The sequence below is a fragment of the Strongylocentrotus purpuratus genome, unplaced genomic scaffold, assembly GCF_000002235.5.
Source record: "Strongylocentrotus purpuratus isolate Spur 01 unplaced genomic scaffold, Spur_5.0 spur5_scaffold_8, whole genome shotgun sequence".
Classification (NCBI taxonomy): Eukaryota; Metazoa; Echinodermata; class Echinoidea; order Camarodonta; family Strongylocentrotidae; genus Strongylocentrotus; species Strongylocentrotus purpuratus.
The window spans coordinates 4,162,746-4,180,098 of record NW_022145614.1 but is presented as its reverse complement, the minus strand read 5'-3'; the positions used below and the strand labels follow the sequence as shown (position 1 = coordinate 4,180,098).

Here is a 17,353-nt window from a genome sequence, read left to right as displayed (position 1 = left end):
TTAGTACTCTACAAGTCCATGAAGTATGTCCGTCACAGATATTTTGACAGATGTCGACAAGATGACAGCTGGAGTGACTCAGTTGACTTCTGTTACAATGTCACCAACTGGAGAAACGTCTTAGTGGTTGTTGTTGTTGGGTTTATTGGCGCTATCCTTCGATTCCGATGATTTCCGCCAGGCTTGGTGTGAGAGGGCGTCTTGATCTCACGTCTTAGTACATGGCAAATCCCTTTTCAGCTAAAGAATCTTGTCCAAGATTACTGTATATTGACACAGACATTCAATAAAAAATATGATAAGTTGGTTTTATCACAAAGCAGGTATGCTCCATATTTTCTGATCAGTTCACAACATTGACTGCATCTCAAAAAATTTGACTGTTGTATTCACTGGAGGAGCTTATTCACTTTTTTCTGTTAGGTTTATCTTTCATTGTAACCATTATATTCTACAAAAATACGATCTATGGTAGGTCAATTGAATAGAAATAAACTTCTTATTCCTTTTTTAGCATGTATCTTTGTGGACTCTCCATTTCCGCTCCAAATAAGAGATGCAATTCTTGATATCAAAAAAATCCTTCCTGGGAGAACTACCGTACACATTCTTGGATGATCCTTCTTTTTTATCTTTTTTTTACAGTAGTTTTGGAACATTATCATAGCTTTGACTCATATTTTGACATTACATGACTACTTATGAATGTACAGCAAGGGCAGTTTTGCCCAGTTTCCACTTGGTATTTAAAAAGTTCATTCTTGTCTCAAGAGATAGGATTTGCATGTTATATAAATGCAAGTGTACTTACCGTGTATGTTAGTGAAATGGAGTCAAACAGCTGCAGACGTAAATACTCCCTATGTCAACCTACATAAACAGTAGTTGTTCAATAGAGTACTGTTACTATTAATTCAGGAGATGTGTTCAAATATGTTTATTAAAATGGTGATGATATTTGGAAGCTGCCCACTCACAAAATCAGCGTGGGTGAAGCACAAGTACCGCTGAAGCACAAGTACCGCTATTAGCTATTCACACGTGGCTTGTTTTCAGACATACGGTACACGTGGTGTATAAATTATGTTTACCAGTGCTTTGCACTTTGGGTGCTATAAATATTTGCACTATAAATATATATATATTATTACTATTATAAGTAGCAGGTTTATCAAGATGATCTGGAGCAGGTATATTTGTATGGAAACCACTTGAAAGACACATCCCACCCTTGAACCCTCACTATTGACCTATTGACATCAAAGTCGGAGATACTTTAAGATAAAGACCAGTTACATGTATGGTCATGCGAATGCATTGTGAAAGAAACGTTGTGGAATCGATCAGAAAAGGTTGATCATCTAGCATATAAGTATTGGTGTGTACTGCAAGGTTCTGGAATCATCAAAATTATAAAAAATTTGGCCCAGAAAGCACTGAACACAGAAAGATGTATATGGGACCAGGGGCGCCACAGGGCGGCAGGCGGGGGGGGGGGGGGGCAGCCGCCCCCCTATCATTTTGAAAAAAGGGAAGAGGAAGGGAAGGAGAAAGAGAAAAAGGAGAAGGAAAAGGAAAGTAAAAGAAGGAGAAGAAAGGAAAAGAAGGAGAAGAAAAGAAAAGGAAGGGGACGAGAAGGAGGAAGGCCAGAAGAAAGAGAACTATAAAATGTAAATTATGACGTAAGGGAGGGCGGGGGAGAAGGGAAAAAATAAAGATAGAGAAAAAATAAGGCGATCAGATTTAGACGCTTCATTATTACATTCACATTACCGAAAGTTCAAACATTGGTTTAAGATGAAAATCCTTTCACCAACTGAAAAAAAAAAAAAAAAAAAATCAGATTTAATCCCTTGTATCTCCTAAACCTTATAGGTGATTGTTAAATGGAAATGACAAATTTGTCTATAACAACCCTTCTGAAAAATATGGTGACAACCCCCCCCCCCCCCCCCCCCCCCCCCCCCCGCGTTCTTGTTCTTTTTAGTTGACCTTAAGACTGTTTTTCTTTCTAATTTAGCAAAAAGTGTGCACCAAATCAAGCCATTTATGCATCAATTAAAAAAAAAATCTTCAACTTCTGAGGGGACACAAAACCGGCTGCACTTCCCCCCTCAGACACCCCCTGTGTTCTTGTTCCTGTTAGTTGAACTTACAGGTAAGACTGTTTTTCTTTTTATTTTGACAAAAGTATGCACCAAAACGAGCCATTTATGCATCAATTAAAAAAAATCTTCAACTTCTGAGGGGGGGGGGCACATCCCCCTCAGACACCCTTCTGCGTTCTTGTTCCTGTTAGTTGAACTTAAGACTTTTTTCTTTTTAATTTGGCAAAATCAATTTAAAAAACATCTTCAACTTCTGAGGGGGGCACATCCCCCATTCGCCCCCCCCCTAACAAAATAGCATGGCGCCACCCCTGTATCGGACTACACGACACGTGCGCGATATCTATCAGGTCCAAATAGATATAATAATTTACCAAATATATCAATTAGTAGGCGGTTTCTCAGCAAAATTTGTATCATCACGTATTAGTCAAAACATATTCTTTCACATGATTGGTAATAAGAGCTTCCATTTCATTTTTTGAGAGGGGGGCGTTTCCAAAACTGATCTTTACCTTTAAGACTACGGGTCCATGGAAAATGTGTGGCATACCAAAATCAACCCATCTTCATTGAGCTGAAAGTAAATACCCAACCTCTTGTAGGGAACAGGAATTCATGGTTTTTGAAATCAAGAACAAGATATCAATAATATCAATAATATAATTCTTTGGAGTAAAGGAAGTCTCCCAGGAGAATGATAGATAATCAATTGAAAGTAAAATGCTATGGATTCAAGTTCAATTTGATTGCGAGTTACCTTTTTTTCCTGAAAAGAAAAAGAAATATGTACTCCTGTGAACAATATGCCATGACGTCAAGTCTAACTCATGTTGTAAAGAAATTTTTTTGTTATGCCTTCGCTACGAAGTAGCAGGAGGCATTATGTTTTCTGGTTTTGCATCCGTCCGTCCGTAAGTCTGAACGTCACTTTTTCATGATCGCGTTATCTCAAGAACTAATCGATGGATTACCCCAAAACTTGGGCCATGTATGTATTTCGCAGGGCTAATGAACTGATTAGATTTGGAGGTCATGAGGTCAAAGGTCACAGGGCTCATTATGTATGCAAAGATGGGTTGTGATCGCATTATCTCAAGAACCAATTGATGGTTTACCGCCAAACTTGGGTTATATACATGTATCTTGCAGAGCCAATGAACTGATTAGATTTGGGGGGGGGGGGGGGGGGGGTCATTAGGTCAAAGGTCATGGGACTCATGATGTATGCAAAAATAGCTTGTGAACGCATTGTCAATACTGACGGATGGATTACTATCAAGCTCGGGATATGTATGTGTCTTACAGAGCCGATGAACTGATTAGATTTTAGGGTCATGAGGTCAAAGTTTAAAGGGTCATACATGTATACGAAAAATAGCTTGTAATCACAATATTCTGAGAACCTGCTAATGGATTACAATAAAATTTAAAAAATTGTTTTTGTTTTTGTTTGTAAAATCGCTCTATGGCGGAGGCATCATTTTTGACTGTGTGCAGTCGAACATCCATCTGGTTTTACTCATTTTTCCTATTACCCTCATCTAGTTTGATTTTTTTACTGTGAAATAGACTTGGAGGGGTGTTTGAAGAAGTTAATTTGATATACTTTTTCACAAAATAGGGAACAGAAGAAGAGAACATTAACTACAAGTCCCAGCAGCAGTTTGCTGATCACATGAAAGAGAAAACGGAAGCAGCAAGTGCCTTTGCTAAGATGAAGTCTCTACGGGAGCAGCGTGAATACCTACCTGTGTTTGCCGCTCGTCAGGTGTTGCTCAACGTGATCAGAGATAACAGCGTAGTGATTATCGTCGGGGAGACAGGGTCTGGTAAAACCACTCAACTCACTCAGGTCAGTAGTATTTCAGGGGGGTGTTTAACAAAGACCCTAAGTCGAACTTAACTTTTAAGTTGGACTTAACCATTATGGAGAGATATTTGTAGCCTTAAAATGAAATATATTCAAAAGCAAAAATTCAAGTATTTTCGACTTTTCATGAAATCACATCAAGAACATGAAATCTCCTTGATAATAGAAAATATGAATTATTTGAATCAACATTTTATGCCCTTTAAAATAGCTTTTACAAAATATTTTCAAAGATGCTAACAGCTTTCCATAATTGTTTCAACTTAAAGATAAGTTCAACTTAGGATCTTTGTGAAACACCCCCCAGTCTGTGATGGAGTGTGACTCAATGTGAATTCATGATTACAAGGATATGCATGAAGGAGGAATGTATGCTGTTCCTCAAGAAAAGTTACCAAAAGTTACCAAAGGAGGGGGTGAGAAATGAGAAACCACAAACTGAATTAATATTTCTGTCACGATGGCATGTTTAAAAAGGATGACATCTCTGCTTGTTGGATATATACTACAGTGTTATTTGCGTCTTACTCGTTTTGCTTGGTACTGTCAATTGATGAGAATGTAACAAGAATAAGTAAAGATCAGTCATTCATGTCATAAAGTAATTCATGCTAGATCATACGCACAATGTTTTAAAGGGTGTTATATTTGCATTTTACTGATTAAGAAATCAGATCTTCAGATTGCATGAGCCTAATGGTACAGAATATGTACCTGTTACTCAGTTTTAGTTTTCATAGTTTCATCTTTTGCATTTGTTTATATCAGTATCTCCATGAGGATGGTTACAGCAAGTTTGGTATGATTGGTTGCACTCAGCCTAGACGTGTAGCAGCCATGTCAGTCGCTAAGAGAGTCAGCGAAGAGATGGACGTTCCTCTAGGGGATGAAGTAGGCTATGCCATCAGGTTTGAGGATGTCACCAGTGATGTAAGTTCTCAATAGTGAAATCCATATTTGATTTTATTATTATTTATTATCTTTCACAGAAAAATGCTTCTGAATGTAGAAATAGATATGCCTCTTGCTCCAAACTGGTAACATTTAAATCATTGACCTGTATACAATACTTATTAGTGACATTTATTGTGTTCACATATATATATCAATTGGCAATTCTTTACTGGAACTAAGAGATGGTTGCAAGATTAACAGGTAGGCTTGAAACTTCTGAGCAAGAACTATTACTGGTTACATATTGAAATGATTTTGAATGTATGTAACTTTCTTTTTGCAAGAAGAAATGATACAATTTACCCTACATAGATTGTGTAATGTATGAGATTGTTAAGATTATGAAGTTTATTTTCTATCAGACATTTATGCCATTTCATCGGAGCAGATACGTTTTTATAATTAGTAGGATGAAAACATGCTGTATATGAGCGCTGTTGATGTTTTAACTATCTAACAATTTTTGTTTACATTTCTTCCTGTGAATACCTCAGAAAACATTGATCAAGTACATGACTGATGGTATTCTACTGCGAGAGTCGCTACGCGAGTCTGATCTAGATCACTACAGTGCAGTCATAATGGATGAAGCTCACGAAAGATCACTCAATACTGATGTTCTCTTTGGTCTACTAAGAGAGGTGAGACTTTCATATTTTCACTTGTTGTCAGCTCAGAGCTACATTGATATTTTGCACTTTTCCAAATACAAGTTGCAAAATATAAATAGGTGAAGGATCATTAATGGATTGTAAGTGCTTGTGAAGAGCAATGTATATGTTAGCAGTTAGCATTATAAAGGTCTTAAAAAGAGTTTGAAATGTGTTTTTATTTGTGTAAGTTCTTTGTTTGTCTGATTGATGATTCCATTTGATTTACCTTCACATTGTGTTTTTACGAGGCTGTTGGATGAAGGGTTTGTAAAAACCCACCTGTGGAAAAGACATGGAACATGATGAAAACAACTTGCATCACTTTTCCTAAGTTTCTACTAATAACCCAACAACTTGTGTATTAAATTATTGCTACAATGATGGCACAGGTTAAAGTATGAATCATTTTGTTTCTGTGTTTGTTAGGTTGTTGCTCGACGGACAGATATGAAGCTCATCGTCACCTCAGCAACCATGGATGCAGAAAAGTTTGCCAAATTCTTTGGAAATGTTCCAGTCTTTGAGGTGAGTTTTATTTTGGCTGTCACTGTTTTAACAATAAAGATAACCTATGTAAACATTTCTGACAAATCTATTATTCTGCAATGACAGTGGCCAACAGTATTTATTGCATGTATAAATGTTAAATGCCCAAGTCGCACGTCCCTTTGATTCGATTTTTGCTATAAAATATGGAAAGATACAGATTTTCTTTTCTAAATAGAATACTTGTGCTTTAATGTAGCGTGCCTGTCAAATGAAAGAGACTGTGATCTTTTAAACATTGTTAATGTATATTGTCATTGCAATATTAAAATATTTCTTCATAGAAGAGTTTAAAGAATAAAAGTGATCCCTGATCTGACACTAACATCAACACTTATCCCACCCTTATTCCTGCACTCACATGGAAACCAATGCCACTGCACACTTCTAGGCCTAATATCATCATCGTTCACAACCACAGTCACTAGCAGCACCTTGTATTGAGCATCACCTTTATTTACATCAACTCTTTACTGTATTAAGATGTTCATGCATGGATATATAGTCGTTCGTGAAGTAGGCAACTTGGTGAACACTGAGCCAACGGGTATTCCGCTCCCATACGAACTTACGCGTAAAGGGACACTAGTACGCACAGGAACGTAATACCTGTCAGCTCAGTGTGCTGCCTTCTATATACCTACGCATGAGCAACTTTATCACTAGTACTAACAAAGACACCGACCCTCATACTAAGTTTGAACTCACCCGTAACCCTTCACTTTCGACCCCTAGATCCCTGGCAGGACATTCCCTGTGGATACCATGTTCAGTAAGAATGTAGTAGAAGACTATGTGGATGCAGCGGTCAGCAATCCATTCAGATCTGACACCGACCCGCATACCAATCTTGACCTCACCCATGACCCTTCACTGTCTTTTTTTCAACCCCTAGATCTCTGGCAGGACATTCCCTGTGGATACCATGTTCAGTAAGAATGTTGTAGAAGACTATGTGGATGCAGCGGTCAAGCAGTCCATTCAGGTCTGACACCGACCTGCATACCAAGCTTGACCTCACCTATAACCCTTCACTGTCTTTCTTTCAACCCCTAGATCCCTGGCAGGACATTCCCTGTGGATACCGTGTTCAGTAAGAATGTTGTAGAAGACTATGTGGATGCAGCGGTCAAGCAGTCCATTCAGGTCTGACACCGACCAGCATACCAAGCTTGAACTCACTAATAACCCTTCACCGTCTTTCTTTCAACCCCTAGATCCCTGGCAGGACATTCCCTGTGGATACCATGTTCAGTAAGAATGTTGTAGAAGACTATGTGGATGCAGCGGTCAAGCGGTCCATTCAGGTCTGACACCGACCCGCATACCAAGTTTGACCTCACCCATGACCTTTCACCGTCTTTTTTTCAACCCCTAGATCCCTGGCAGGACATTCCCTGTGGACACCATGTTCAGTTAGAATGTTGTAGAAGACTATGTGGATGCAGCGGTTAAGCAGTCCATTCAGGTCTGACACCGACCCGCATACCAATCTTGACCTCACCCATAACCCTTCACCGTCTTTCTTTCAACCCCTAGATCCCTGGCAGGACATTCCCTGTGGATACCATGTTCAGTAAGAATGTAGTAGAAGACTATGTGGATGCAGCGGTCAAGCAGTCCATTCAGATCCATCTACAACCCCCTCCTGGGGATATCTTGGTCTTCATGCCTGGACAAGAGGACATCGAGGTCACCTGTGACCTGATTTCAGGTAAAGGGTCATCATGGTCAAACCACATTTCATTTCCTCTAGTCTGTACACATCAATAATATATCTGTAAAGTGCTTAGAGACATCATTGATGTATTAAGCGCTATATAAAAGCAGAATATTATTATCATCATTATCTTTCTATCTAGTTTTTATCATCTTCCAATGTCCGTAAGTGTTTGGAGTGATAAGTCTGATTACTTAAAATTCAATATCTTGTCCTAGCAAAACTGATTTAATATGGATAGATAATCCACAGTAGCTGTAATTGAATGGTTTCCTTTTTTTTTACACAATGTGGATTGGTGTAAGGGTCTCACTGATCTATATTATTTTAATAATAATGATACACCTACTTTCATATGAATAGAAAATCATAATTTCTTGCATATTCAAAATTTCATGAGAGCTTTGGGCATATCCTGTTTATCCTCTTAAATCCAGATATAATATTGACCATCAAAGATATATACTGTGTTTCTTGATACAGGTGTTTGTTGCACACAGATTTAGTATCAGAATGATTCAATAAATTTTGGTACATACTTTTGGTGAAGAGTTGCCTAGATACTATCAAAAGCCAGGCTTGAATTCTGATGGCCTCATATGTGTTCATCTGATTGAGTTTTTAACTTTGTTATCTTGACACCACTATTACAGAGCGTCTAGGAGAGCTAGACAACGCCCCTCAGCTTGCCATCTTACCCATCTACTCTCAGCTCCCGTCAGACCTTCAAGCTAAGATCTTCCAGAAGGCACCGGATGGAGTCAGAAAGTGTGTGGTGGCTACCAATATTGCTGAAACTTCACTCACAGGTCAGTTTTATTCCAGTCAAATTCAAACAAATTTGAATGAATTTATTGATTCAAGCTTGGTACATGTTATTAAAGTTCACTGTCTCTGCTTAGTTCATGACAGGTGATTCTGCTCAGTCCAGTATTGTGTTCTGTTGCAAATTAAATAAATTTAATGAAAGTATTAGTAATGTCAGTTTCATCCTTTAATGTGACATGTTAAAGTGAACATTCTTAATTTGTGTAAGAGTAATGCATTACAAAGAAGGTGGCGATATACTATATGTCATAGCTTAGCTTTAAAAAGACAAGCATTATGTTATATGTTTAAAACAAAATATGAACCTATGAATTTCAGAATCCTCTTCAAAACCAAATCCTTATCCGTGTGCTCATCTCTGTTTTGAACCTAACATGTTTATGTTCTGGCCACTTGGCTACTGATCTTCAATAACACTGTACCTATTTATTTCTTGACATCTAGTACACTCTCTCATATCACACTTGCCTTCCTCTCTCCATGCAGTTGACGGCATCATGTTTGTAGTGGATGCTGGGTACTGTAAGCTGAAGGTGTACAACCCTCGTATAGGTATGGATGCTCTGCAGGTGTACCCCATCAGTCAGGCGAACGCTAGGCAGAGATCAGGTAGAGCTGGTAGGACAGGGCCAGGGTAAGTCTACAGCACAGTGCTGATAAAAAAAATTAAAGGCAAATCCATATGACAAAAAGAGTAATTTTTAAAAACAATTTCTTTAAAGTCCACTAACAATATGAATAATTAATGTAAATTTTATTTGGGGCAGTTTTGACGAGCACTATGACGATGGCATATAAATCAATGGTCAATGAAAGAAACTCGTCATTTTGAGCTTAAGTGAAAGGACTCTCAGCCTATGTTGTGTGGGGCATCTGTACAACAAACACGTATGCCTAATTTTATGTATTTAACAGAAAATGAAAAATCACTTGATTTTTACATTGACAAAATGTTTCTTTCTGGTAGTACTGTGTAATGATCGCAAAACAGAATTTGTACCAATGTTATAAATACAATTGCAGGTCTAAAATCTCACAAATCTCAACCATTCACAAATATTTTTTGTTTTGTAGCACAAAGGGTATGAATGATTCCTTTGCAAATTTTCATAATCATATTAGGGGTTGTATCTTTGAACTGTAAAACAATAGTATTCATTATCTACTTCATTTCATGTTTCTATGGTAATATCTTGCAATAACAGGCAGTGTTATAGACTGTACACAGAGAGTGCGTATAAGAACGAATTACTGATGACAACAGTGCCCGAGATCCAAAGAACAAACCTTGCCAATGTGGTGCTCCTTCTCAAATCATTAGGAGTCGATGATCTTCTGCTCTTCCACTTCATGGACCCACCCCCTCAGGTAAGAAAATATACTTTAAGTTCAATTAAAAACCTAATGCTAAACATTATTTCAGTGATTTGACTGTAGAACAAGTGCCTTTGGGATATTTACACCCTAGGTAGTTTCTGCAAGGATTTTCAAAACAAATGTGTTTGAAGTCAAATATTGATGAAACAATACAAAATTTAGGTTTTCTGCATACAACGGAAAACCCAAATTATGTATATTTTATCAACATATGTCTCCATACACATTTTGTGGGAAAAATATTTGCAGAATTGTGTCTTAAAAGACATTCTCTTTCATATTATGATACAATTTAAGTGAAATTTGTTGGCAATTTGGGGCTCCCACCACTTTAAAGGACACAAACATTAAAATAATGTGATTTTTTCCTTCTCTCTCTCTCTCTCTCTAGGACAACATGTTGAACTCCATGTACCAGCTATGGATCTTAGGAGCTTTAGATAACACTGGTCAACTGACTCCCATCGGTAGACGGATGGTAGAGTTTCCTCTAGATCCTGCACTCTCTAAGTTTCTCATAGTAGCATGTGAGATGGGATGCAGCTCAGAAGCCCTGGTAAGTAGACACCCTCAAAAGAACTTATGGTCAGACAGATGATACAGTGCTTGGACCCTGAAGGTAACTTATACAATCAGTCTAGATCATTGCCTTATTTACATCTACTGAATGTATTTGGAGGATTTGAGCGAATGAACAGCAAACATGACTTCCTGCAACTACGGTATCAAAATTAAGAATTGAGATTGCTTTTTGTGCATGCTTAATGCTATTGCCCAAATATTTGTACACTGTATAAGAAACATCAATATCTTGGAATGAAGGAGTTGACTAAATAGAACAAGAAAATTTCCAAGAATTGGTAACATGTTAAGATGCTAAAGTTATGAGGAAGTGACAAGTGCAACAAGTGTTATTGTTCACTGAAGTGAAATTTATAAAAACGGATCTTAAATTTAAATTAATATTTTTTTAATTTCTTTTGAGTAGTTGTTTATTACAAATGGAGATTAGAAATTGCTTTGCATGAAAGTGATACTTGTGAATAAAGGAAACATATCATTCTCTTTCTTTCCACAGATCATTGTGTCGATGTTGTCTGTTCCATCCATCTTCTACCGACCCAAGGGTAGAGAGGAAGACAGTGATCAGGCCAGGGAAAAGTTCTCAGTCCCTGAGAGTGATCATCTGACCTTTCTCAATGTCTACCAGCAGTGGAAAAACAACCAGTACGTTGAAACAAGACAATGATCCACCTCTCATGTGCACATTTCTTTATCATTAAGTAACACAATCAATTTTTAATGTAAGTTACAGTTATACTGTATGGCCAGAGTGGCTTGAGAGAGGTTGAGAAATATATTTGGACATTGGGATAAATTTAAAGAACCACACATTTGAAAGTAAATGGTATGGGGTTTCACAGACACATTTGAACCTGAGTTCTCTCCATTTCAAAGATATTTTTTGTAATACAAATCATTTTTTAGGTCCTAAAGCTATCAGGTATCAGGTTTCTCAGAAATACTAATGGAGCACAACCATAGTGATCATTAGTATTACTTTTTTTCTTTATCACTTGCTCCATGAAATTGATAAAAAGTTAGATGATCCATTGTTGACCAAGTATCCAATTTGAAATTGTGTAGCAACTCCCTCATTGTTGGCTTTAAAAAAACGCTTTAAAAAAAAAATGTCTGATTTCATCAGTCAAGTTATTTCAACAAATTCTTGAAGTTTGGTAGACATTGGTGTCTAAATTATGTTACTCTTGTTATTACCATGACAACAGCTACTCTTCGAGCTGGTCCTCTGAGCATTTCATCCATGTGAAGGCAATGCGTAAGGTGCGTGAGGTGAGGCAGCAGCTCAAAGACATCATGGATCAACAAGGGATGGAGCTGGTCTCAAGCGGGACCAGCTGGGATCTGATCAGGAAATGCATCTGTTCTGCTTTCTTCCACCATGCTGCCAAGCTTAAGGTCAGTATTGTCTGGTATTCATTTTAGTAAATGCCTTAAAAAGTTTACAGCTTTTGAACAGTCTATTGTTGTAGCTTATTGATTTTCAAGTTTGTTCTAAGCTCATGTAGACTGAGTCTAAACGTCTTAAAAATCTCAAGGATAGTTTGATAGCTGCTCAGAGAGCATTGCACATTCATGTTTAATTACCTTCTTTAAAGATGTGTGTTGTAGCTAATGATCAAGCTGATGATTTTTGAATTATAATTATTTGATTTTTTATCATTGGTTTCATCTTTGTTAATGTTTTACATGTTTTGGGAGGGGGAGTAAATGAGACTGCAAAATGTTGAACAATTTTTTTGATACAGAAACTTTCATTGCCACTTATTCACTGGATGTATGAATTGATATGAATGTCAATGTCTCATTATCTAATGTACTCTGGGAAAGGTCAAATGGAGTGATGGAAAATAAAAAGTAAGATTCATTATTGTTCTCTTTGTTGTTGTTGTATATTCTACCTATCAGGGCATAGGAGAGTATGTGAACGTGAGGACTGGTATGCCATGTCATCTGCATCCGACTAGCGCCCTCTTTGGTATGGGGTTCACACCAGAGTATATCATCTACCATGAGCTGGTCATGACCTCAAAGGTATGTTGTTGTTTTTTGTATTTTTGCTTGTGTAGAGTTTTCATTGGTATATTTTACATTCATTCAGATGGATCAATCTTCCTTACCCAGGGATTCAATTATAATTGATCAGAGGTTCTGAAAATCACATAGAATGAGCTATTTTGTACACAAAAAGCCTAAACTATGGGCCAGGGCCTGAATTCAGGCTTTTTCCTGAAAACTGGCATCCCTGTTCCTTAAACCTCTTCAGATGAGAGTATAGACAATGTCGAGGACCTTTTTCATAGGTTCTATTATATTTGAATGTACTGTTTAGGAATCAAGGTGATCAGCCTCATATTAGGTGGTGGCCTTTCTGTAGAAATGACCAATATATAATGGGATGTATTCTTGATGAGAATAGCTGCTATTAGAAAACTCCATGTGTATACAAACTGTGTGAATGTGTAGCCAATATGCCATGATGGCTGGTTAATTGGTTGATGTACCATAGCACATGTCAACCTGTGTATAATGAAAGCATGTAGAATTATGATTTATCTCTGTGTTTGCTTCCTTCCAGGAATACATGCAGTGTGTGACAGCAGTGGAGGGGGAGTGGTTGGCTGAGCTGGGACCTATGTTCTACAGCATCAAGGAAAAAGGCAAAACAAGACAGGTATGTTTTTTTTAATATATTATTTTTTTAATTAAGCCACAAATATGTTTAAATAAAAGACTGGTATGTTTCTTTAATCCAATCAACATTAATGTATTGCCAAAGGACAGTGGTGTCAGGGTGGGAATCAAATTCTCAACCTTTCAGTTGGAAGTCAAATGAATGAACCACTATACCAATCATGATTGATCAGAACCAATCCGGAATAGCACTCATGCTAACTTTTGTTCTCCCTTTAACAACATTTCAAGTTTTTAAGTTAAAAATATCCTTTATTTGAATCTCTTAATATACACTATTGGAATTCTGTGAATTTCGATTCCAGCCACACTTTTATGTATCTTTAAGGAATTCAACCAAATCTCTATGTATTATTAAGTTATAGCTAATTCACAGGTTTGATATGACATGGAATATGATTAATTTTGTACATAATAATGGTTCAACTATGGATATTTTCTTTTCTTTGTAACTCATGTATGGATATGTATACGACATCAATTGTTACTTTGTTACCCACTTGAAAATGCATTTGTAACATTGTCTTATGTTGTTAATTAATTCCAATTCAATTCAATTCAAATAATTTGATAACTAGAAAAACCTTGCATTATTACTTCAATGGTGAGGTCGAGTGTATGAATACTGCATGGCATTAGCCTGTTTAATTTAATGAGAAACACATTTTTTTTCCCTTTGAAATATTTAGCAAGGACGTCAGGCAGCCAAGGCAGACTTACCCAACATGGAGGAAGAGATGGCCCTAGCAACAGAAGAACTTAGGGCAAGGAAAGAAGACAAACTTCTTGAGAGAATTAAATCATCTAGAAGGTAAGTATTGTTAGCATCCTAAAGTCTTGGTCATAACAAAAGATTTTAACCCACCTGATGATAGTATAAATGTACTAGCCCTACTATAGAATGGACATGCATAGATGCTTTTGATATGTCCATTTATGTTCTTGATTCATTATATACCATTAGATTTGAAACCTAAATGTACAAATAATCTCAAGACTTGTCCCATTGATTAATTGAAAAACATCTGTCTTTAAAATGAAATCCATGTACAGAAAATAAAATGTGATGAGAAGATTGAGGATTTTCAGAAACCATATAATTTTACACATCAGACATGTAAAACAATTAAATCTAGAATGTGTTAATGCAAGAAAACATGTAGTTAGAATATTAATGTGAATGATGATTCCTGTCAATATTAATCTTATTATAAAATTTATTTTACTTTCTTGCAGTATGAAAATTGCAACACCCGGAAGGAAAGAAGAATCTACCTCTTCAACACCGAGGAGGAAAACCCCTTCATCATTTGGATTATGATCTTTCAGGATTACTTAAGTGTATAGTAAGAATTTCTTGAATGTAGATCAGTGTTGGTTCAAGTCACATGGGTTTCAAAATAAACAGTTAAATCTTCTATCATGTTCACATTTTCTTACTTGTGCGAGGATAGTTCCTAGCTCTCCAACAGTTTTGGATACTTCTAATACTGTTTTCACACTGGCAATATTTTGCTTAACCCCGTGCTATAGGTGGGGTTAAGGGGGGGTCTTAGCCCCACCTATAGTACGGGGTTAAGCCTATTCCACTTTCTGTTCAGACTGGTTTTTACCAAAGTGGGCTAAAGTTGGCTAACCCCACCTATAGTACGGGGTTAACTAACCCTGCAAAATAGCAGGGCTAACTCTGCAATTGTGGTGCTAACTCCTGCTAACCCCGCAATTGCGGTGCTAAGCAAATAAATGAGAACAGAAACGAGAAATAGTCCGGTACTACGCAATGGAGCGTATCGCAGCTGGCCAGATGCGAAGTATGTCCAATCATAACATACACGATATCCGGGGTTAACGAAATGCAGTGAGAACAGCGGGAATTTTCTTATTCTGGAATAGGCGCTAGTACGGGACTAAAAACAGCGTGTGTGAAAAGCCAAAAAAAATAGTCCGGGGTTAAGGATAGTACGGGGCTAAGCAAAGTACGGGGTTAAGCAAAACCAGTGTGAAAAGAGTATAAGAACCTCTGTGCATTAGATATGTGGTGCCCTCAGTGTGGACATTTATTTTGCCCCAAAACGATAATACTGTGTTTAAATAATTTTGCTCATGTCTGAATAACTTTGGGACAAGTACTTTCACATATTTAGATTTTCAAGTCACAGGGATAAATTTCAAGGTTATAAAATACATTCATAAATGTTTTAACTTAAATTAGAGAAGGCCTACACTGTATAAATGACAAGGCCTTTTTGTCAGACTGAAGTTTGTGGGTTGGTTGAAGGCTACTTAAAGACCTGGAGCATGGTTATTAATGCTATGATATTAGAAGGTATAGATGAGTGATGCAAAAGGGGAAAAAGTGAAAACAAAGCATGACTTTGACCAATGTTGTAGTTCATCTGTAAACATTTTTGCAATACCATACTGATAGAAAATGTTTACAGTTATGCACCAGAATTAAATAGTCCCTGGGGACTTATTTGAAAAGGATGTATCGATACATATCTGTAAAGCACTTTGAGAGGGCCTTCGGTCCTGAATAGCGCTATATAAGAACTAGCTATTATTATTATTATTGTCCTCAGAGTGTGGCGTAGACTCGAATACACATCTTAATTATAGGGCATGCTATTGATCTTCCTTCTTTGTACTGTTAACTGGAAAGGTAAAGTTGACTATACCATCTACTTTAATTTTACTTGTAATACCGGTACATCAAATGTTGTTTAGTATCTGTTTTGTTTGACAATGCATTTGAATAAATCATGTAATCAATCAGTGTGAAAATCCTTTTGTACATTCTACAGAAGATAATACATGATGCTTTTTATTAAGGAAGGTCTATGTTTATGTTGTCTGCATTTCCATAGGACCTTCTTGTCTCCTGCAAATTACTTCTTAAATGACAGTTTAATTGTATCAAATTGGGAATTAATTAACAGAGCAGACTAATTGTTTTGAGAGGGTTTGTAGCATGCCATTTCAAAACTAATCGTGACTATTATTTGAATATCAGGTAAATCACATGTTTGAAATTCCAGAAATTCTTATCTTCCTGTTTTAACTTGTAAGAAAATCCTTCATAACTAATCAAAGCCATTTTTGGACATTCCCATCAAAAGTTTTCTTATAAATCAATTATGCTGAAAATTTCTTATTGGAGACATATTATGTTTATATATGTATGTATGTACAAAATGAACTGTAATTGTATTTTGTAATTTGTAAATTAAAAACAATTTTTCAATAACTCTGATATACTTTACAGAATGCTAATCATTTTTATTTTGTGCGCCAGTTCACATATCTCTTCACATATAATTTTCTATTTGATTATTTACAGTGCCTATCCACCTATTTTGTTCTCTTAGTCAGTCTCATGAAAGAAATATCTAGAATAGAGTACAAACAAAATAAACTCATGTAACAAATAAAACATGCTGAAAAGATTGCAAGTTTACTTTAAAACAAATTACCATTTATTTTCTGGTTTTCATAATGGGTATAAATATAAAAGAGCTATAATAAACAAATGTACACTTATAAAGGTTGTACACTCCAATATGATCGCATATTTCAATTCATGTATTGTTCGATTAGTTAAACCAGGGCTCAACACTAACGGGTGCCTGGCATTCAACGATGTCCACATATTGAGTCGAAACCCTCAAGAAGTACAAATTTTACAAAATTTACTGAATGGGGTTTCAAACGTTCAGACTCTAAAACTTTAAATCCAGACCAACTATGAAAAAAGTTAGTGCAGAGCCCTGGTGATAGAGTGAAGGAGAGATAGAGTGAGAGGTAGAGAAACATGAACGTTTAAGGCAATGCATAATATTGGAGAAGGTAGAGGGGTAAAAATAAGATTTGCACTATTGTCAACTGTTTGGATACACTTTTGAAGATAGAATACAACCAATAAAACTTTACTCTGGATTGTCTGCATTATTGAGGAATCGCAGGTTTAGTGTTGATTTTCTTAAGACGTACTGTATCCAGTATTAATATCTCCTGAATG

General features: G+C 36.6%; 1 protein-coding gene across 1 annotated transcript in view; it reads left to right on the top strand.

Moving 5' to 3' along the window:
• Positions 1 to 14,847, top strand: part of LOC581380 (pre-mRNA-splicing factor ATP-dependent RNA helicase PRP16) — a 31,011-nt gene extending 16,164 nt beyond the window's left edge. Inside the window, exons 11-26 of the mRNA XM_030975422.1 lie at positions 3,733 to 3,963; positions 4,750 to 4,911; positions 5,430 to 5,576; positions 6,015 to 6,113; positions 7,352 to 7,441; positions 7,764 to 7,848; positions 8,508 to 8,663; positions 9,169 to 9,316; positions 9,888 to 10,050; positions 10,451 to 10,615; positions 11,138 to 11,286; positions 11,850 to 12,039; positions 12,550 to 12,675; positions 13,220 to 13,315; positions 14,025 to 14,146; positions 14,572 to 14,847. Of these exons, the coding sequence (XP_030831282.1) occupies positions 3,733 to 3,963; positions 4,750 to 4,911; positions 5,430 to 5,576; positions 6,015 to 6,113; positions 7,352 to 7,441; positions 7,764 to 7,848; positions 8,508 to 8,663; positions 9,169 to 9,316; positions 9,888 to 10,050; positions 10,451 to 10,615; positions 11,138 to 11,286; positions 11,850 to 12,039; positions 12,550 to 12,675; positions 13,220 to 13,315; positions 14,025 to 14,146; positions 14,572 to 14,656 (2,214 nt within the window). The 3' untranslated portion in view covers positions 14,657 to 14,847. The remainder of the gene's footprint in view (positions 1 to 3,732; positions 3,964 to 4,749; positions 4,912 to 5,429; positions 5,577 to 6,014; positions 6,114 to 7,351; positions 7,442 to 7,763; positions 7,849 to 8,507; positions 8,664 to 9,168; positions 9,317 to 9,887; positions 10,051 to 10,450; positions 10,616 to 11,137; positions 11,287 to 11,849; positions 12,040 to 12,549; positions 12,676 to 13,219; positions 13,316 to 14,024; positions 14,147 to 14,571) is intronic.
• The last annotated feature ends 2,506 nt before the right edge of the window (positions 14,848 to 17,353 follow it).